This window comes from Myodes glareolus, chromosome 7 (assembly GCF_982192425.1).
Source record: "Myodes glareolus chromosome 7, mMyoGla1.1, whole genome shotgun sequence".
Lineage (NCBI taxonomy): Eukaryota > Metazoa > Chordata > Mammalia > Rodentia > Cricetidae > Myodes > Myodes glareolus.
This window is the reverse complement of record NC_142032.1, coordinates 49,537,601-49,560,927: the sequence shown is the minus strand read 5'-3', so window position 1 is coordinate 49,560,927 and position 23,327 is coordinate 49,537,601. Positions and strand designations below refer to the sequence as shown.

Genomic DNA, 23,327 nt, shown 5'->3' with positions numbered 1-23,327 from the left:
TAAGGCAGAATAAATTCTCAAACTAATAAGATTATCTAGTCTTTCACTTAGTAAAAGTCAAATTAGCGGTGACAACTGAAATGTTTATAACAAACTACAAACCTCCAAGTGAGGTAAATGTACTCCTTTCTACCCAGATATTCAATAATAGGTAAATACTCACTGTAATGGCTTCTCGCCCGTGTGAATCATCCGGTGTACTGCCAGATTGTGGGAACTCTTGAAGGCCCGAGCACAATATTCACAGATATAATCCCTCTGATCTAAGAAGAAAAAGAATGTGGTTAATGTTCTATTAAGACACCTGCTAAGTATTTTCTACAGTTTGCAGATGAGCAAGTGTTCTGGCAGTTAGTCTACAGCACACACCACCCTTTGCAATGAGTAAATACTTTGACCAAGCTAAATTTAACAACAAAAAGTATTGTTTTGATTGTATTTTTCATACATGCATTTAGCAGAGTAAAACTCAGCTTAAACTAATGGAAGAGGAGGCAGAAAGCCAAAGCGGAGCACTGCGCTGAGCTCCTAAAGTTCAGTCGAAGAGTGGGAGAAGTGAGAATATGAGCAAAGAGATCATGACCATGATGGGATACCCTCGGAAACAGCTTACCTAAGCTAATGGGAGTTTACCAACTCTGGCTAGACAGGGAAGGAACCAGCATAGGACCAAACTAGGCCCTTGGAACATGGTGACAGTATGGCTGGTGCAGACAGCGGGGCCACTGGCAGTGGCACCAGGATTTATCCTCTACTGCTTGTACTGGCTTTTTGGAACTCATTCTCTTTGAAGGGATACCTTGCTCAGTCTAGATACAGTAGGGAGGGCCTTGGACCTTCCCCAAAGCCATGTGCCTTACCCTCTCTGGGGAGTGGATGGGGGGTGGGGGGAAGTAGAAAGAAGGTAGAGGGGAGGAAGTGGGAACTGGAATTGGTATGTAAGATGAAAAAAGATAGTTTGTTTTTTAAATAGAATAAAAAATCAGCTTAAAAGTTAATTCTAGAAGCCAGTATTACTCTAATACCCAAGCTACATATATACAAAACACAAAAAATAAAACAGGCCAATATCCCTGATACAAATAGATGCAAAGTAAAATACTTGCAAACTGAATACAGACACATCAAAAAGATAACCCACCATGATCAAGTTGATTTTATCACAGAGATGGAGGAATGAGTCAATATATGTAAGTAAATAAATCATATAAAGGGACTTAAAATAAAATCACCATAAGATCATCTCAATAGACATATGAAAGTTTTTCACAAAAAACAAACATTTGACTATAAAATTTAATAAAAGCACCCCAAACACAAACAGTAGAGACAAGACAGCATTTTCATGAAATTATACTGGGAAAACGAGATGTCTACTGAAACCAGGCCCATATTTACCACCGTGCAGAAAAATTAACTCCAAGTGGATCAAAGACCTCAGTATGAATCATGAAACACTGACACCGCTAGAACAAAACCTAAGATATAGGTGTAGAAAAGACTTTCTGAATATGATTCTATTTGCCTAGGAATTAACACCAAGAACTGACAAGTGGGGTTCTCTTAGGATTTTATTGCTGTGAAGAGACACCATAACCATAGCAACTCTTAAAAAGGAAAATATTTAACTGGGGCTAGCTTACAGTTCAGATTTAGTTCATTATTGCCATAGCAGGAAACATGGTGGCATGCAGGTAGATGCGGTGCTGGGGAGGTAGCTGAGAGGTCTACATCTGGCAGCACAAAGAGACAATGACCCATTCTGCCTGGCTTGAGTTTATGAGACCAGTGACACACTTCAACAACACCACATCTACTCCAAAAAGGCTACACTTTCCAATAATGCCAATCCCTATGAGCCTATGGGGTCATTTTCATTCAAACCAACCATAAGCGTTTCATAAAAATCAAAGCTTCTGTACAGCTAAAAAAACAACTGACCAAAGAGGAATCCTACAGGGTAGGTAAGAAACTATGCCTGCTACACATTTGACAGGGTAAATATACAAAATATATAAAAAACACAAAAAACAAAGAATCAAGAAAACAATCCATTTCAAAAAATGGGCTATGGATCTGAACAGAGTTGCAAAAGAAGAAATAAAAGTGGCTAAGAAACACCACAAAAAGTGTCATCATCTTCAGCAACTAGTAAAATACGAATGAAAACAATTCCATCTTATCCCTGCCAGAATGACTAACAAAACAACTGGCAACAAATGCTGAGTGGAGGAAGGAACCTTCATCCACTGTTATTGGTATTTGCAAACTGATGTAGACACTTTGGAAATTAATGTGGAGAATCCTTAAAAAAATCTAAAAATAACTTTACCAAATGGTTTAGTTACTCCACTCTGACAATGCCCAAAGGACTTGACATTCTACTCTACAGATGCTTGTTCAGTCATGTTTACTGCTGCTCTACAGTAGCTAGGAAAACCTTTCAACTGATTAATGAATAATGAAAAGTGGTATACATACATGCATACATACATACATACATACATACATATATATATATATATACACACACACACACACACACACAATGTTTTATTCAGTTGTGAACAAAAATGAAATCATGAAATTTCCAAGTAAATGGATGGAACTAGAAAATATATTGAGTTGGGTAACCTGATGCAGAAAGACAAAAGTTCTTTATCACTTGTGTTTCCTATCTCCAAATCTTCAGATAACAGTATATACACTGGAGTAACTAGGCGTGTACCAGCACTCAGGAGGCAAAGTCAGCCAGATCTCTATATGAGACTACATAGAGAGTTCCAGGCCAGCTAGGGCTACATAGCTAACCTTGCTTCAAAAAACAGAAACAAAACCCACTCAAACCAAAAATCTAAGTATAAGTAAGGAAACCAGAACCTCAATCCCAGCTGTAACAATATTCCAGGATACTGAATAAACTGGTTAGGATTTTGTGGTGGTCTGAATGAGAATGGTCCTGTAGGCTCACATATTAGAATGTCTGATTCTCAGATGGTAAACTACTTAGGAAGGATTAGGAAGTATGGCCATGTTGGAGAGAACTCATGGGGGTGGGGCTTTGAGGTTTCAAAAGTCCAAACTAGGCAGTCTCTCTTTCGGCCTGTAACTTGTGGACTAGATGTGAGCTCTCAGCTACTTCCCCAGTGCCATGCTACCTGCTACCATGACAATGGACTAACACTCTGTCTAACCTTGTAAGCAAGCTCCTAATTAAATGCTGTTCTTTAATAAAAGAAAGCATTTTTTTCTTTTTATTAAAAAGGTGCATTGGTAATGCTGTTTTCTCACAACAACAGAACAGTAACTAAGACAGATATTAGTGCACTTTCTGTCGGTTTTATTTTTTAAAATAACTTTTTCAGATTGTCATATAAAAACAATCTAACATAAAAAAACCCAGATACAAACAATATGATTTTCTACTGGAACAACCTGATCCATATCTAAACAGTAAACATTCCATTTCAGGTTAAATGATAACTAGATAGTATTTCAAATAAATTCAAATGCCACTTGCATTTATTTCTTTATTTGCCACCCTGCATCTTCTGTACCATTTAAGTTTTTCCTCATTCCACTGTAATTCCCTTCATCACCTCAAGTTTCACAGAAACTTAAACGAATCTCGCATAATATGGAATCAATGACATAAAGGATCATTGCACTATATTTCTATTTCTACTACTTGGTTAAGGAGCCAAAGGACTAAGGTATGCTGAATAATTTGGTTAATAACCACTACATTTTCTATTCCATTTAAAAAAACTTGATGCAATCATAGTAAAAACATCTTAAGTCATCAAAAATATCTACTTTAATACTCCTTTCCAAATAGCTTTAACATGTGTAGCAGCCAGATATGGTAAGTGGCTCATTCAGGAGGCTGAGAAATAAGCTGTTTTTCCTCAAATTTAAACACATAACAATTATCTTGGACATATTAATGAATATGCTGACTCATCACATATGAGAGAGGGCGAGCAGAAACCCAAATGATGCCAATGCTGGCTATTCTGTGTTGCACTACACAAGGTCTGAAAATACAGTTCTAACACAGGAGCAAGGGTATCACTCATATGTCCCGCTTTAAAGTTTCTTGACTGCCAGATTAGAATATTTTAGCACTCATGAAGCACAGCAAATGTGTGGGGCAACCACTTGAAAGGTTACATTTACAAAGGGGGTCTGTATAAACTAATTTTTAAAGGAAAAGATAACATTCTGAAATTATATTAATCAAATAACCAAATTAAAGTTTCTCATAGTAGACTGTGGTATTTAGTTAAAATAGTCTAAGCTAGCTGTTGGGAAGACTTTCAGTGGGACAAAACAGTATAGAGGGAGAAACAAAACGAAAAAACATATGGCCTGTATTCAGGAGCAAAATAGCAGGCTTTTTTGTTCTTCAGTTTATATAGTATGAAGAAATGGTTGTAGATTTTGGGGAAATTAATGTTCAAGAGTTCATATCCTGGTATCTTGCAAATGTCTACTATGTTGCAAGTTTTATGTGACATACAAAAATGTTATCTCATTTCATATTTATTATAATTAGCCTATCATATTGATACCTGTAATTTATAGTTAAGGAAAAATGAAAAGTAACTTGCCTGTGTGAGAGTATGTACATCATTATCAGCTAGGGGAGGGACATATTCTTTCAAGGGGAATTTTTAGTCTTACTATCGAAGACTGGGGAGAGAACACAAGTAATTATCAAATGTGAGATATATCTATTTAGTACAATATACTATTCATGTTTAAAGCAGAATTTCACTAAGATTGTCAGTGGCTATAAATGAATAGAATTTGAGCCTGTTCAATAATACACATTAGTCAGTTTCTGTTTTTGAGCTGTTTATATAGGAATTAGCAACAAGTTCAGTAACTAGTTTTTATGATCTCCACAGATATAATCATCTCAAGCTATTTAATAGAAAACCATAAATGAAAGCAAACTCCTTTTACTGTTTAGGCTTTCTCATTAATGTTCATTCTACTTTTATTCCCTAATAGCTACTACCAAGTATCTTTGCTGATCAGTAACTGCTTGAAGCAGAATAGTAAGCTTATTTAATTAATTAGGTGATCATTGGCAAACTGTTTACTTCTTCTAAAGTTCTAGTAAGTATAAAACATGGCTTAGTGGTGTTGAGTGGAGAGATTAGCACAGCTATGTTAAGATCATAGCTGACATAGGATACATGCTTAGTAAAAGATCAATAGTCCCAGAACAACAACAAAAAATTCTCAGAAGCCAAGCAGTAAAAGTTCTAAAGTATTAGCTGATTACAATCTGTAATATTCTTTTTAAAAATTTAAATTTTTTTTTTTTTTTTGGTGTCTATGGTGTATATCATGGACTGAAGCTAAAGTCAAGAGTCTTTTGGGATCACTCTCTACTTTATTCTTTGAGGCAGGATTGCTCACAGATCCCATAGAGCACTGATTCCTACTAGTTAGCTAGATTGCCCTAGAGATACTATTTCCCAAATGTTAGGATTACAGGGAGCCAGTTGCCTGGCTTTTATATGGGTCCTAGAGCATCTCTGATCTCTGGTCCTTATGCTTGTGGGCAAGGGCTTTATCCTATCAGTAAGTTATTTTAAAGACAAGAAAACCAATGAGGGTCAATCCCAATACCTGGGAAACAATGGTAGGACTGGTGGGAGTTTGAGGCCAGTCTGGTCTCCACAGTGAGTTCCAGGACAGCCAAGACTTCTTAATGAGACCCTATATCTCCCCTATTCCCAGCTTTTAAAACAGATTCTATATATGTAGTCCAGTCTGGCCTGGAACTCAAACCCCTGCTTTAGTTTTCCCAGTGCTGGCATAATTAAATTTTCATATGCTTGTATTTATCAATGTTTATTTTCCCAACTTTCTCCCATGCTTGTCAACTAGGTCCTTTTAAAAAGATTTGTATTAGAAATATCTTGCTTCATTACCAGACTATAATGCCCTAATTGCAGTTCACTTATTTACATGATAAACTTTTTACTTAGAAATGTACCTGTATGATGTTTAGCATGTCGCAGAAGTTGCTTCTGGAGCCTGAAGAGTCGTCCACAGGAAGGATGGGGACATACATATTTTTTTTTCAGCAAATGCTGGTACTTAATGTGGTGCTAAAATAGCAAAAGGAAAGTGAAAAGGGAAAACAATTTTTCTCAACATTCTTTTTTTGCTAAATCAAAAAAAGTTCTAAAGAAAACTAGCAGAATAAAATGGTAAAGAACATAGGAATAAAATAGACCTGGGTTCCAAAGTGTTCCCGTCACTCACTAGCAATGTGATCTTAGAAGTACTTAAACATTTCAAGTTCTTGTTTTCATTTGCAAAATAAAAACACAAAATAAAAATGAGTATCCCAAATGATACATGCCAAAAACCAAAACCAAAACCATACTCCAAAAGTAAGGTACTAGTTTCATACTTACTGCTGAAGACTAACAGGCATTTCCTAAGCAACATTTCACTATTTCAATTCCCTGTTTCCTGCTATATTTATATTGCACATACCCTAAAAGCCAGCCAGTTAAATATCTACTCATTTAAGGAAAAACCTTAAAAGATCAAAACTTTAAAAAAAATAATTTTTTACACTATCTCGAGGAAATCATTAGCTTGTACACTATATTCTTTGTGTCCTAATAAATATTGAAGTTAAAAGCTATTAGCCTGTGTCTTTGTGTATTGTTTCAGTAATCTGTTATGGGAGACTTCTTCATACCACTTTGGGACATACTGTAACACTGTAAAAATCCGAGTAATGTACTTGGGTTCAGGGAATAGAATGTGCTAAGGTTTAAGTGTATTCTCTTCTCCACCCTCCCACCCCACTGGTTCTTGTGTTGAAAACTTAAGCCTTCAATGCAATAATGCTGAGGTATATGTTCTGTCCTCAGAAATCGATTAAAAGTGTTAACAAAGTGAACCCAGATCCCTGTTTCTCCTCATGCTTCCTTCTTGTCCTTCAGTCTTACACTCTGTGAAGAAGAAGACCCCTTTCCAGACGCTGGTACCATATTCTTAATACTTCTAAAGGACTTGGAATCAAAAGCTAATAAATTTGTTCTTTAAATTACTAGTCTCAGGTATATCTGTTAAAGGAATACAAGTGGAATAAAGATGATTTATATAATTTTATACTTAGCAATATTTTTCTTCATATTTTATATCAATGTTTACAAATGTTATACAAATTAACATCTTAGGAGACAAGTAATGGACACTGTATGAAAGACTGCCTTGTTTAACAACTTCACTGACCTGCAAATAGCGAGGGTGAGCCAGAACAGTTCCACATCCTTCCATCTCACAACGGACATACTGGATTGGAGGTTTTTTTCTATTACCAAAATGTTAGAAAAAAGTTAGCAGGAGAAGTGGTATTCTCTATTTAGTGTGATGTTCTATATAAATTAAAATATCTATGGTAATACATAGGTTTCACAAAATCTGTACTCAAGTAACCAAATTGCCAAATGTTCAATAGTTTATAAACAGCATGACTGAGCTAGTAACCTGCAAAAATTAGAAAGTACCGAGGATTTCAGACAAATTAGCAATTTGCAATGAAAATAAAAACATGTCATCTGTGCACAAAGGACATTAAGAAAACCACTTTTGTGAAATTTTAAATACGCCACACCTCTTCTGCTTACGAAAGCTAAAGTAATCAAACGCCTATCAAAGACTAAAGGTATAAAAAACAGGAGAAGAAATGCCTCACCTCCTTTTGGGCAACCGTGGACTTTTGTCATCTTTTCTCCTTCTCCCTCTCCTACAATTTAAGAAAGAGTAGTTGACTAAATATTCTAGATGAAAGCTAATAGAATGGCTGAAGTACATTCCAGAGGCTCAAGAACAAGTGGCAGACACAGAGCATAACCAATAAAACAAAAATCGGCATTTGGTTTCAAGCCAGATTTACTGAGGTTTCCACTCATAAATTATTCTTTATCACAGGCATTACTATGAAATATCTGGCTAAATTTCAATATTACTTGAAGAATAGCTAAGTAAAGAGTTTACTATCTCAATGCAATTAATTAAAAAAAGACAAGAAAATAAAATACTCTTATTTCTGCAACAAAGTGTGTGCTATATGGAAAGTTTTTACAGATTCAAGTCTTCTGCATCATTTAATATATTTATCAGTTTTTGAGAATACACATCTGAGATTATTTTTCTGGCTTTCTCTATTCCTCTGTTTCCTCGTATCCTCATAGATACTGTCTTTTGCTCATTTGGACTTACTGATATATTGCTTTGCAATGAAACAAAAACAACACCAAAACAACCTTTCAAAGTTGTTCCAAAGAAACTCTAAGTTGCTTAACATTAGTATTACACACTCATATACCCCTTCTGTATGTTTGGGTTTTTTATTTGAGGGCAGGTCTCATTATGTAGCCCTGGTTGAGCTGGAATTGGGTATGTAGATTAGGTTGGCCTCACACACAAGGCTTGTCTCTGCCTCCCAAGTGCCGGGACTAAATGCATGTGGCCCCATGTCCAAATGTGTGTGCGTGCACACATCCATGCATATATACACACTCTCATGCAACTTGAATTTTGTCTACTAGTAGTTTTAGAAGGAAGGTTTCCACTTTTAGTAGAAACTGCCTACTCACTTCCTAGGAGGCTCTTCATCTTCCCTAATTTCATTCTCCTCTTCTTTCACCTCTACTTCTACTTCCACTTTAATTTCTTGCTTTTCTTTTTCTTCTTTGACCTTCCCTGATTTTCTCCGTGGTTTTGGGGTTTCCCTTAAAACAGAAAAAAAAAAAAACAAAAAAAAACCTCAACACAAATATTCTAAGAAAGACTTCATTAAAGGCAGTATATTGATACCAGATTGAAGCTTAGGGTTTATCATTATCTCATTATTCTAAAGCTGTGATTCTCGGCTTAAAAACCAGATGTTATCAATTGTCCACATCCCCAACCTCACAGCAAGTATAAGTGTGTGTGTGGTGTGATGTCCATGCAAGAATACTGCTTTACACTGGCTAATTTATGTCAACTTGACACAAGTTGGAGTCATCCCAAGCGTGAAACTTCAACCGAAAAAATGCCTTCATAAGATCAGGGTATAGTGCCCATCAAAATTCTTCAAAGACCTCGAAAGAATGGTACTCAATTTCAGTTGGAAAAGCACAAAATCCAGGATAGCCAAAACGATCCTGTGCAATAAAAGAACTTCTGGAGGCATCACAATCCCTGACTTCAAACTCTACTAAAGAACTACAGTACTGAAAACAGCCTGGTATTGGCATAAGAACAGACAGGAGAACCGATGGACTCGAATATAAGACCTGGATATCAATCCACACATCTTCGAACACCTCATCTTTGATAAAGAAGCAAAAAGTATCAAATGGAAAAAAAAAGCATATTTAACAAGTGGGACTGGCATAAATGAATTATCAACATATAGAAAAATGAAAATAGACCCATATCTATCACCATGCACAAAACTCAAGTCCAAATTGATCAAAGACCTCAACACAAAGCCAGCCACACTGAACCTTAGAGAAGAGAAAGTGGGAAGTACACTTGAATGCATTGGCACAGGGAACCACTTTCTAAATAGAACCCCAGCAGCACAGACCAGCAGCACAGACACTGAGAGAAACAATTAATAAATGGGACCTCCTGAACTTGAAAAGCTTCTGTAAAGCAAAAGATACAGTCAACAAGAAAAAACAACAGTCTACAGATTGGGAAAAGATCTTCACTAACCCCACATCAGACAGAGGTCTGATCTCCAAAATATACAAAGAACTCAAGAAATTGGTCATCAAAAGAACACAAAATCCAATTTAAAAAAATGGAGTATAGACCTAAAGAGAACTCTCAACAGAGGAATCTAAAATGGCTGAAAGACACGTAAGGAAATGTTCAACATTCTTAGTCATCAGAGAAATGCAAATCAAAACAAGTCAGATTCTATCTTACACCTGTCAGAATGGCCAAGATCAAAAACACTGATGACAACTTATGCTGAAGAGGTTGTGGGGAAAAGGGAACACTTCTGCATTGCTGGTGGGAATGTAAGCTGGTACAACCCCTTTGGATGTCAGTGTGGCGATTTCTGAGAAAATTAGGAAACAACCTTCCTCAAGACCCAGTAATACCACTTTTGGGTATATATCCAAAGCTCAATCGTTCTACAAGGACATGTGCTCAACTATGTTCACAGTAGCTTTGTTTGTCAGAGCCAGAACCTGGAAACAACCTAGATGCCCCTTGATCGAAGAATGGATAAGAAAAATGTGGTACATTTATACAATAGAGTACTACACAGCAGAAAAAAATGACATCTTGAATTTTGCAGGAAAATGGAGTTAGAAAACATCATTTTGAGTGAGGTAACCCAGACACAGAAAGACAATTATCACATGCACTCACTCATAGGTGGTTTTTAAATATAATGCAAAGAAAGCCAGCCTATTAAACCACAATCCCAGAGAATTTAGACAACAATGTGGACACTAAGAGAGACTTACAGATATAATCTACACGGGAAGTAGAAAGTAGACAAAGACAAGATCTCTTGAGTAAACTGGGAGCATGGGGACCTTGGGGGAGGATTGAAGTGGGGAGGGGAGAGGCAGGGAGGGGAGCAGAGAAAAATGTAGAGCTCAATAAATAAACAAAATAATAATAATAAAAAATCAGGCTATAGGTAAGCCTGGATTAATCAGTGATTCTTGTAGAGAGAATCTAGCCCATTGTGAATGTGACCAACCCTGGGCCAGTGGTACTGGATTCTATAAGAGGGCAGGCTGAGGAAGCCAGAAAGCAGTGTCCCTCCATAGTCTCGCATCAGTCCCTGCCTCCATGTTCTCACCCTTCTGAGTTCCTTCCTGTCCTAACTTTCCACAGTAGTGGTCAATATGTGTAGAAGAATAAGTCAAATAAACCCTTTTCCCTCCAATTTGCTTTTCATCATCAAAGCAACAGTAATGAAAACTAAGGCAGGCCAAAACATACAAAGATCAAATCTCACTATAGCTGCAAAGAGAAGTAAGATATTGCGTGAAACAACTTTAAACATTCCAGAAAACCTTATTAAAACATGCACACTTCTACTAAATGGTATAGTTAATATTAAAATTCAATACATCAAAGAAGGTTCTATGAGAGAGTAAAATGCTAGAGTTGCAAAACAATCACTCATTCAAATTATTCCCATGTTTATTTAATCTTGGGACAAAAATAAAACAGACATATCCAACCATGTATTCTTATGTGTTTTTCACTAGCACATACAGTAAAATTTCAAACATGCCTTTCAAGATGGGGCTTGTAGGTCTCATCTCTTGGGTCATCTTTGAATGGTATTTCCTCTTCACTGATTAACATCTCTTCCTCCTCCTCTTCCTCATCACTACTATAAATAAGAAAACAAATAATAAATTCTGATTCCAAGGATTATCTAATAGGAGTAAATTAGAATACTTATACACCGCCAAAAATTCACATCATCTAAAATTTTCATCCTCATGACCTGAATGGACTACATTCTAAACAATACACTTAAAACTCAGACTATACAAATAAGATATACGACAACATTTTAAGTAAAAATGAAATAATTGCTCAACGGCATGAAGACTTAGACAACTGACTTTATAATTCAGTTGTAATTGTCTGATGTGTTGTACCACAAAAGACTTAACCAACATTAAACTACCAAAGTACTATGAAAGACACTGGCAAGACACTTGTGTTTTTGTTCCCAACAGAGAATAACCAGAGAGGATACTCAAAACATGACTTTGGAATTAGGAAAAAAGTATCCTAAAGTCTTATGGTCCATTTAAAATCAGATGTGGAATATTAGGTGTGATATATTAAAAATGAAACTAACAGTTCAACATTTTATCAAATAAAAAGTCTCAATCATTTAATACAATTGAGTATTCAAAGATATAAGTATGAAATAAATGTTGTACCTAATGCCACCGGGAGACAGAGGTTCTTCTCGAACTTCTAGAAAATTAAACCAAAATTTATTGAGACACACACACACACGAGATATTTTCTCTTCATAGCCAAAGATTAAGTGAAATCACTGTATGAAGGAGCTCTGTAAATGGAGAGTATCTACAATGTACCCAAAACAAATCCTACCTATATTACCTCCTGTCCCCCGAAATTAAGATATTCAATATTACATTTAAGATTAAAGAACCAATCAGGTATTTGAGTAACCATATTATATTTACATCGTACCATATTCAAGTTGATCTGTAATTGGTTCTGACTTGCAGACAAGTTGCAATGAACTAGTCTTGGACCTAGAGCTCCGAGTATTCTCAGTGTCTCGAAGGCGAGAAATAGATGTCCTGCTACTATTGCGCCAGCCTCGGCTAGGCCTAGTTGCAGAAATGGAAACTTCCTGAGGGAGGATAGAATCATCTTCTTTCTCTTCCTTGGGATCTAGGTGAAAACATAATTCAAGTTTCAGTTAACCAGTGAAATAACCATGCTTATACGTTAAATTGAAATAAAATCAAGATGACACTGAAATAAAACGGATCTTTACTTGGCCCCTGCAGGTTCATATATTTGAATGCTTCATTGTCATGGAGTGTGACCTTGTTGGGGTTGGTGTGGCCTTGTAGGAGGAAGTGTGTCACTGGTGGGTGGGTGGGCTTTGGGGTTTCAAATGCTCAAGCCCAGTTCAGTAGTTCTCTGCCAGCAGATCTGGATGTAGAGTTCTCAGTTCTTCAGCACCATGGCTGCCTGCATGCCACCACCCTCTCCACCAAGACAACAATGGGCTAACCCTCTGCAAGAGTTTGCCCGTCATGGTACTTTATCATAGCGATAGTATACGACAAGTGTAGTAGGTAGGTAGTTTTCTTATACTCCACCACTCAGACTGAGATAGAAGAAGGATCATGAATTAAAACTAGTGAGAGTATAAAAAACAAACAGACAGACAAACAAACTCAATGGTAAATTGCTCACCAGAACTGAATGGTCAGAACCTACTGCTGAAAACACCATATACTTTGGTTGCAAGACAAAAATCAAGCTGGAACTGAACTGGATACCCAACTTTACAGGGCTGAGAGGTGCTATGCACACTGTTGGGAAAGTTATCAGTCTCATCTAATTGTGGATCCTGCATTCTACAATACTGCCAGGCAAGATGTATCCATTTGTATAATAGTGGCATGACTGTTATAGGGGTGATCGATTACTTTCTAAACTGGATTTGTGGCTCATTCCATCAGAGAAAATTCATGTTTGTTAGGAATAACTTCGTCAAAGTCCCAGTTGGTAGGGAGGTGGGATATGCTCTCGGAGGGGAAACCTATTACTGTTGTTTCCCTAACCAGACATATTGTCACATTGCTTTCATTTATGTTTACATCTAGTGACTAGTGCTTTCTCAGCCTTGATTAGACAAGCTTCCTTTGCTGTGAGTAGTAAGTTAATACAGAGATCCTTAAGATCAAAGTGCTGGGCATAAGTGACTCTTGAGTGCTCAGCACTGTCTAGGAAATCTACACTATCCACTCAGGGAAGGGAGGGAATTATATAAGAATCAAAATATGGGAGACTGTGTTGTAAAATGTTATGTTCTGAATCTGACATGGCACCTGCACTCATAAAAAGCTAGCGTTTGTAGTTATTTGCCTAAGACTGGGGCCTTCAACGTAAGGTTTCTCTAAGCTGTCAATGTCTCTGTAAATTGCCCTTGTTCCAACATTCATGCAAGCAACCTTAATTAAATGCAGTGGCATGTATGTATGTATACATACACAGAAAAAAATACGGCTTTCAAACATACAAACAAAAATCTCAACTCATTTATAATGACATCAACAGAGCAGTACATTCTGAATTCATACAAATGTATGACAACACACTGTATGACCATGGCAAGGCTTCAAGAAAACAGGCACTTCAACACACAGATGTTAGGTTATTAGTAAAGGCAACTCTATTAGAGTGGAAGGTTTAAGGATAATCTTTGCAGATCATGCTTTGTATTCTGAGCCCAGTGGTGACAAGAGTCACCTTTTGCAGCATAAGCCTCCTATTGAAATACCTTGACATTTGTTGTTCTAGCTTCAACCATCCCAAATACAAAAATCTAGGCTCAGAACTTAGTAGTTAATCCTAACAAATATTTTAAAACAAACCCTCCAGACTTTCTCAAACTTTAAAAAATATTAAATAGATCACTTCAATAATATTATGATGTCAGCATTACCCTAACACCAAAACAAAAACAAACAAAAAACTTTAAAACCCCCCTACATACCAATTGATATTTCCTATAAACCAAATACTATGGCATATTTAAGAGAATCAATATATAGTTTTGATATTCAAAATAAATTATGTATCAGGAAAACACAAAAAAATCATTTCAACATAGATAAACTATCAAAACACACATATTCTCCTAAGCATATTCGGTTGTAAAAACAAGTCTTCTACCTAAGTAGAAAGTCATGGATGACCTCTTTACTTCTATTTAATAATCTACTAGAAATTCAAGCCTCAAAAATTAGGGAAAGGAAAACAAAGAAAAGTAAAGGTAACATCCAAATTGGGGACGATGACGACAAAACTTCTTTGTTATCTGAATATTAAATAATCTTATATTCATATTGATAGATATCTCCTCTTGAAATAAATTCAGAAAGGTGTAGAATAGAAAAATCAATAAATACATTTCTGCCTTAAAATATATCACCAACTGAACAATCCCCAAAGGAAATTCAGAAAATGCTTCCCCTTTTAAAAGAATAAAAAATATTGCTAAGAAGATAATCTTCCCAAAACAGATGTTTAAACAACATATCTATAAAAATCCAGATTCTGTTAACCTGATCCTAAAATGCATATGAAAAAAATCAAGAGACCAAGGAGTAGCCAAAACTATTGAAACAAGAACAAACTTAGAAGACTTTTTCAGAACTTCAAAACTTACTAAAGGTTACAGGAACCAGTACTGGTAAAAGACTAAACATAATAGCCAATAAACTGAATTAAAACTTTAGCAATAAATCTATTCATCTATGTGCAAAACAGCTGGTGGGAATGGGCATTCTCTTCAACAAATGTTAATGGGAAAACAGTACATACAAAGATTAGAAAGCTAGATTCTTAGCTCTTAAAATTTAATTCAAAATGGATCATATATATAAATGAAAGAGCTAACACTTTAAAAATTCACAGTGAAGATGGTTTATAGAATGGAAGAGATTTGCAAATTACATTTGCTATAATACTTTAAGCATATAAAACTCACCTTTCAATTTAAAAAGGCATATAACCAGAAACATAAGCAAAAGATATGAATAAACATTTCATTAAAGATAAACAAGCTTAAAAAAAAATCTCCACCCCAAAACCAAAACCATATGCAAAAATACTCAACATCAGTCATTAATGAAAGGCAAATCAAATGCTTGATGAGGCCGTAATTTTATACTGACTAGGAGGGTTATAAAAAAGAAAAGTGTGTTGAAGAGAATTCAGAGAAACTAGAACCGTTGTATAATGCAAACAGACATAAGACTGGGCAGGAAAACAGAAGATTCTCAATACAACACCAAATTATATACATGAGCCAACAGTTCCTGGTTCATGTAATGATGGATATAATGACCTCCCGCAAAGCTTAGGTACTTAAAACTAAGTCTGAGTTTCAACAGCTTCAGTGCTGAGCCTTCCAAAAGTGACAGAATCACGAGAGCTCTAACATCAGCAGATTAATTCACAGATGAATTTATGGCTTAGTGAACTGTTAGGAAGTGGGCTTTCTTTCTGACTGCTATAAAGCAGTTTTCCTTCACTGTAATATTCTTACCAACTCCACATTTGAGAGAGGACTAATACCCAATAATAAAGAACAAGGAACTTGATCTAAAAAAACCAAATGACAAATAAAAAAATGGGGATCTAAACACAGAATTCTCAATAGAAGAAACTCAAAAGGTTGAGAAAAGAAATATTCAATATCCTTAACCAATCAGGGAAATGCAAATCAAAACTACTTTGAGATTACATTACACCATCATTATGGCTAAGATCAGTATTACAAATCACAGCTCATATTGGCAAGGATGTGGACTAAGATGAATACTCATACATTGCTGGTGGGATTGCAAACACGTACAGCCACTATAGAAATCAATACGGTTTCCCAGAAAACTGGGAATTGTTCTACCTCAAGATCCAGCATCCAAATGAGACAGCATCCTACCATAAGGACATTAGCTCAACTATGTTCACTGCTGTTCTATATATAATGGCCAGAAACTTGAAACAATGTTTCTTGATGTCCCTCAAGAGAGGACTAGATAAACAAAGTTTACACAATGGACTATTATTCAGCTCAGTATGCCATTGCTGGGCAGTAGTGGTGCATGCTTTTAATTCCAGCACTCAGAATGCAGAGGCAGGTGGCTCTCTGTGAGTTTGAGGTCAGCCTGGTCTACAGAACAAGTTCCAGGACAGTCAGAGCTGTTACACAGAGAAATCCTGTCTTGAAAAAACAAAAAGTATGCCATCATGAAATCTGCAGGCAAATGGAATTAGAAAAAAAAAATCATCCCGAGGTAACTCAGACTTAGAAAGATAAATATTGTATATATTCACTTATCTGTGGATATTAGCCATTAAATGAATGATAACCAAGCTACAATCTATTAGATCCAGAGAAGTTAGGTCTAGGGGGAAAACACATATATCTCCCTGGGAGAAGGAAATCTTATGGGTGGATTGGTGGTGGGAGTGGGGGATGGGAATGGGAGGATCAGGTGGGGAGCAGGAGAGATGAGCTGAGAAAAGGAATGCAGGAGAGACACAACTAGATTTGAGGGGCATTTGAGGTGTGGTATGGAAATCTGGTGCAGGGGGGGAACTTCCCAAAATATATGGCAATCCAAATGAAGTCTCTAAATATGAGGTAGATAGAATCCCAACTAGACATTTCTTGTCACCAAATGAAGTTTCCACTATGGAGGTTGGATTACATCCAATGGCATTGTGGTAGAAAGGGGTCCCATGGAAATCCCCAAACAATGTAATCTGTTGACAAGACAATAGATTGCTCTCCTTAAACTGACAGCAACACCCCAGTCCTCAAGACAATTCCCACATAACTCACCAAGCACGGAAAAGATGAGCTGGTGCTTACATAGAACCCTTTTTCCTATGTTCTAGTGTCTTTGTTTGGGAAGACATTCTGCAGGCTACCAAGAGAAACGTAAACATCAACCCAGCCATAAAACCTTTGATCTGTAATAGTTTCCTGCCTGTAAAATTATGCTTGGTCAATGATGGCACAAATCTTGTGAAAATAATCAACCAATGTCTGCTTGGACTTAAGATCCATTCCGCGAGATGAACACATATCCAATACTGCTTGGGTGACCAATGACCTAGGGTAAAACCAAATACCATTGGTCTTCAAAAAAAAGGGTAACAATAAAATGACTTCCTAATGATATTCTGCTATACTCAGACCAGTGCCTTACTGAGCCATCAGCAGAGAAGTCTCCGGAACAAATACACAGACCCACAGCCACACATTACACAGAGAGACAAACTTTGGAACACAGATCTACATGGGATGTCTCCATTAAGTTCCTCTCCTCAGAGCTCAGAGAACCTCATGGAAGAAGAGGCAGAAATAGTTTAAGAGTCAGAGGGAAAAGAGGACACCAAGAGAAGAAGGGCCCTCTAAATCAAATGAACAAAGGTCCTATGAATTCACAGGGACTGATGCATCAAGCACAGGCCTGACATGGATATGCACAGGTCTCTTAAAATATTTATTATAGTTTTCAGTTTAGTAGTATAAGTATTTTTATGGGGGGTGTGAATGATCGTGTATCTGATTCTTGTGACTTCTCATGGGGCTCTTTTCCTTCTCTTGGTTTGCCTTGCCCAACTTTGATGTGATGATTTTAGTTTATTTTGTTGAATTTGTTATCTCTTAGACGCCTGTTCTGTTCTTTTCTGATGAGACAGAAAGGGAATGGATATGCATAGGAGGGAAGATAGGGAGAAATAGGAGTAGAGGGCAGGGAAATTGTAATCAGGATATATTGTATGAGGAAATAATATATTTTTAATAAAAGGGGAAAAAATAATTATGACTCACTACAGGTCCAGAAACAGGCCAAATGGCAATAAATGGAAACCTCTGAAACAAGGAGTTCAAATAAATCTTTCATCTTTTTGTAAACTGTTTTCCTGGCAAAACCAAGTCACATGTCAAAACGTGAAAACAGGGATTTAGTAAAACAAATGCTTATACTGAAATATAAAAACACAATTCATAATGGCCAAAATGTACAAACACAAATATTTATCATCAACAAAAGGTTGTATATCTGAACTACGAGTTACTTTTATGTCTACTTATCAAATATATGGCCAACAAAAGGGAAGACAATTTATCTTTGCTCAATTTCAGGCCATTATGGCAGGAAGATGTGGTAACGGATGCAGGAGGCAGACTGTCACATCACTGCATGAATTGAAAAAAGAACTGCAGCCAGAACCAGGGACAGGTTTACCTATCCTGCTTTGAGGCCTGCTTCCAGTAATCTAATTACACTAGTCAGGCCTCATTCCCTCATCCTTCAAGACTGTGAGGAGCTGGGCACCAAACACTGAAAACATGATCCTTAAAAAAGTTTACTATGCAACAGACACAAGACACAAAATTCACACATTATATGGTTCCATTTATATGAAATTTTAAAAGTCACTCCAGTGACAAGGCTTTTTCTTTTCTTCCCCATTTTGTGTGTGTGTGTGTGTATGTATACACACGTACATTTTGGGGATTGAGACAGGGACACTCTACCAGGTTGATTTCAAACTCATCATAAATGTACTGTCTCAGTTTTCCAAGTCCTGGGTTTACAGACCTTTACCAACACATCCAGCTAAGAATCAAAGTTTCATGGTTGTTGACTCTTAATACTAATATGCTTGTTCTGTGGAGCTTAGTTGTCAGCCTGAACGCCAATTGACATCAGTTGAAAGACTTTAAGACTTAGGTTTTGGGTAGAAATTCAATTTCAAGACTGTACCAGAAACCTCAAATTTCCAGCCTAGAATTTAGATCAAAAAGTCTAAAATCAACAACTGTATTTCTACCTTGTTGGTTGATCCTCAGTTTCTCAAAATTAATTTTTAACTGACAAGTAACTACATCTAGTGGCATAGTAAATGCTTCTAATTTAACCTTGTCTCAGCACCTACTTCAAATGCATACATAGCATTATAATAAAGGGGGCAAGGTTCATTTAAGTATCAATCTTCTTTTTTTGTCTGATTTTAGAGAAAACATTTTTCTGTGACCCTGGCTGTCCTGGAACTCACTATGTAGATCAGGTTGGCCTCAAAATCAGAGATCCACCTGCCTCTGCCTCCCAAATGCTGGGATAAAAGGAGTGCACTACCACTGCCAGACCAGTTTCCAATTTTTAATGCCACATCCAAATGCCTTAAGAGTGTAGCTACGAATAAAATCTCCAGATGTCTCTGAAGGCCTGCAGGACCATGAACGTCTGGGTCACGCCTGCCCTAGTCTTCAATAGCTCCTGCTTGTTGCTGTCTCTTCTCTCCCTTACTATGCTAACTTGCGTGGGACCTGTGCCTATGCCACTACTCTCCAGAGTCTGTGAGTACTAAAACCTCCTCTAAGTGCGGCTTTCTGAAGAGGAAGCGAATCCACTCTAAGAGGAACACATGAAGGTGAATCCTTGGTTGTTGCTCTTTTGTCTCAGTCTTTGGTGATTGCTAGCTAAGCTGGAGAAACTTAGAAGTTATACTCAAAGCATGCACAAAATGTGTTTATATTATAAAGCTTCAATTAAGCTAATTAACATAACTGCCAGTTTACTAATTTGTCATTTATGTATAAGCACTAAGAATGACTTTAACAACCTTGAAATGTCTATTACATTATTACTTATTGTGCTAAAGTACAGTACAATAAAGTACTGAAATGTACTCCTGGATTCTAAGCAAAATCTGTACCCTATCATTAACAACCCCCCTTTCACCTTAGTCTCTAGTAACCACTCTGCTACTTGTATAACAGAATAATTTACAACTCATGTAACATTTAAGTAAATACCGCAGCATTTTTCTTTCTATGTCTGACTAATTTCATGTAATGTTATCTATAACAGTTTTCTTTTTGCTAAAGGATATGAGGTATTAAATTATGTAATTTTACATTTACTTTTTGTTGTTGTTCTTTGCTGAAGACAAGCTTCTTATTTTGTAGCTCAGGTTGGCCTGGAATTTGTGGCAATCTTTCTAATCCATACATATGAGTGCTGGAATTTACAAGTATGAGTCATATGCCCATCTACAAACACTAAACAACAAAATCCCTACAGTTATAAATACTGATAAACTCAGAATAAAATTATCCACTCAAACTTATAACCAGTCTCAAAAAGAACTATTACGTGTTAGTGATGATCGAGAAAAAAGAATACCACACTATCGATGGATGTAAATTAGCAAGCTAATCTAAAAACTGGTAAAGAGGTTTCTCAAAAAACTAAAAACAGAAAATAGTTCAGCCAAGAAACGATAAATCGTTGCAGTCTAATTCGTCAAATTTTGGGAGATGAACTGGTCACTTTTTTGCCAAGTTTCCTTTTTGATTCTTGGAACGTAAAGCTTGTACTGCAAATACCAGCCAGAGAACTATATACAAGTGTTCATCACTTTTGTCTAGCAAGGTTATTATTGCTACTTATAAAGCAAAGAATAATACAATAAAGAAAGCTAGGTTTAGAAAGTTTTATACAGGCAAAGTTATAAACAGAATCAATAAACAAACAGCTAGGTGACAAGTTGAGCGTTTAGGATCAATGAAACCAGCAGGTGAGCAGAAAATACAAGTTTCCTTTTTTAAACTCCATTGACAATAGACTAGTGAAGACATGGAAGAGATAGGAGTTTGAAAATTTCCAGACCTGTTGGGCAGGTCAGCCATAGCGTATGCCTTTAATCCCAGCATTCAGGAGGCTGAGGCAGGCGAATCTCTGTCAGTTCGAGGCCAACCTGGTCTACAAGAGCTAGTGACAGGACAAGCTACAGAGAAACCCTGTTTTCATCTTCTCCCAGCTGCATAGCTACCCACCATGCTGGAACTTCCAGATTAAAATACTCAAGAAAAAATAATTCCCACAGTACTTCAAAACTTTTCTTTAAGAAAACTATATTTTCAGCTCTAGTAAAAGCAACTACCTTTAAAACCTTCCTTTAAAAAATGAGAACTAGCCTCGTACCCATTACTTGTCTACACTTCCCCACACAGTAAGAGCTCCAAAGTGATTTCTGAGTAAGGGACACAGACTTTTCACATTTGGCAGACATAATAGTTTTCAAATAGTAACAAGAACCTTGCTAGATAAAAACAATGTCTTCTTCTGCCTGTATATCAGATATTAGCTTTACATTCCAAGAATCAGAGAAAGAAACTTGTGAAAAGAACTTGATGAAGAAATCATCAATTCAAGTTACTGGCTCCTAATCACACTGTCATACTTTCAAATAGCATAAAAATCCAATGTTTGAATGTAACTTAAATAGTTGCAATGCATAGTTTACAAAGAATAGAAAAAAAGGCCACTTAAGAAATTACAGATATAATAATAAATGTCTCTCTCTCACACACACAAAATTGTAACGAGCTAAATTAGAAAGATTCTGAGTTAGGCTAGCTTGGGAAACATAATGGGGTTGTCTCGCCACTAAATATAACAATGTATAATTGGACCTTAAAAACTCACTAGTTAATTCTACAAATTAAGTTAATTCCAGGAATTGAAAACTGTCTATGTTAGACGAGATCAAAAGTACAAAGTACAAACAAGAAATGAAATACAATTAAGAAGTGTTATTTTGTCCAGCTTAGAATTTAAATTCAAAGATCACGACTAAAGATTAAAAAAGGGAAAAAATATAATTGTCATAACATTATAGAGGCATTTTAATAACTCAATTTGCAAAATCAGAATGAAGTTTCATATTTAAAATGAAACATTTGCTTCCTTTTATAATCCAGATAAGCAGAAATCTACATTCAACATCAACACCTGTATTTCATTTGCTAAACTGTAAATAGAAATGACTTAATGATTGTTTTTGAATCATTTACCAAGGTAAAAATCTCAGTATACTTTCCACATTCTTTAAACTATAAGTCTACCAGTTATCAAGATTTACCTATACTTTAATATTATTACATGTAATTTTGTTACTTCTTAATAAATGCCTAGCTTTAAAAATTAGAGTGGCTTTTAAATTATAGCCCATTATTGAGTTTCTAAATGCAAAGACACTGTATTTTCCAAATCTGCTTGCTGTGTCATCTAAAGAGAATCGAACTCTTTTAGGTCTACAACCTAAAGTAACCTTTGAATGGAAAGTGCCAAATAATAAGGCTGAAGCGTAGTTTCTTTTCTATTATTCTATTAGACTACAAGACAGTACTATTTGTATGCCAAAAGAATGAGTCTTACCTTTATCAATTGCTATTTTTTCTATGCACCTGAAAGAAATCAAGAGTCAAATGTTAGATGAGTAATTTTGTGCATTTCTTTAAAACACAAGTATTTATTTCAGATTCATCTCCATAATAATACAGAAAGCATATACAATATGCTGTTCAAAGTAGAGCCTAACTTTCAGCAGTGGTAGAAATATCCTATCTATACTATATATACTATAGCACTGTAACTGAGGAAGTCAAGCTTTTTATATCGATTAATGTAAACTTCAAGAGTGGCCATCATAACCAATAGCACAGAAACAGAAAATCATTTGAAATAGTCGCTTTATTCATAAAAAAAAACAAGGAAAATTTTGCTACTTTTATTAAAAGTGGTTATCCAAGAAAATCAATGTCCTTATTTTATAAATGTACAGTAAATGAGACTGAAACGACAACATCTGAGATGTGCTCAAAAACACTTCTGTTTAAAACAGAGGGTAGGGAGGTAGGTGTAGCAAGGATGGTAAGATGCCAGTAACTTTCACTGATAAATATTGATGTTTTATTACATCACTTCTCCTACTTTGTATTTACTGAACAATCCTACTAACAAAATGTAATTTTAACAGTCCCTAAACTTGAACACTGAATCTAATAAAAATTTCTAAAACGGCAATATATACACATCTCAAATAAATATTACTTATACATTACAAATTAAATGCAAGTAAAAAGCTCAAAGAGTTATAAGCCAACTACTGACTTAAAATACAAAGTGACCTCCATGATTTTAATTTGG

General features: G+C 36.0%; 1 protein-coding gene across 3 annotated transcripts in view; it reads right to left on the bottom strand.

Annotated features, from left to right (window-relative positions):
* Zfp91 (ZFP91 zinc finger protein, atypical E3 ubiquitin ligase) overlaps positions 1–23,327 on the bottom strand; it is a 31,444-nt gene that overhangs the window by 3,923 nt on the left and 4,194 nt on the right. For 2 of the 3 annotated variants that reach the window (XM_085693659.2, XM_048430590.3), the window contains exons 2-10: positions 22,557–22,585; positions 12,253–12,459; positions 11,973–12,009; positions 11,306–11,407; positions 8,643–8,777; positions 7,739–7,789; positions 7,276–7,354; positions 6,017–6,131; positions 164–263 (exon numbers count right to left, since the gene is read on the bottom strand). In XM_085693659.2, the coding sequence (XP_085549785.1) occupies positions 164–263; positions 6,017–6,131; positions 7,276–7,354; positions 7,739–7,789; positions 8,643–8,777; positions 11,306–11,407; positions 11,973–12,009; positions 12,253–12,459; positions 22,557–22,585 (855 nt within the window). The remainder of the gene's footprint in view (positions 1–163; positions 264–6,016; positions 6,132–7,275; positions 7,355–7,738; positions 7,790–8,642; positions 8,778–11,305; positions 11,408–11,972; positions 12,010–12,252; positions 12,460–22,556; positions 22,586–23,327) is intronic. The other variant, XM_085693658.2, reaches the window with a different exon arrangement.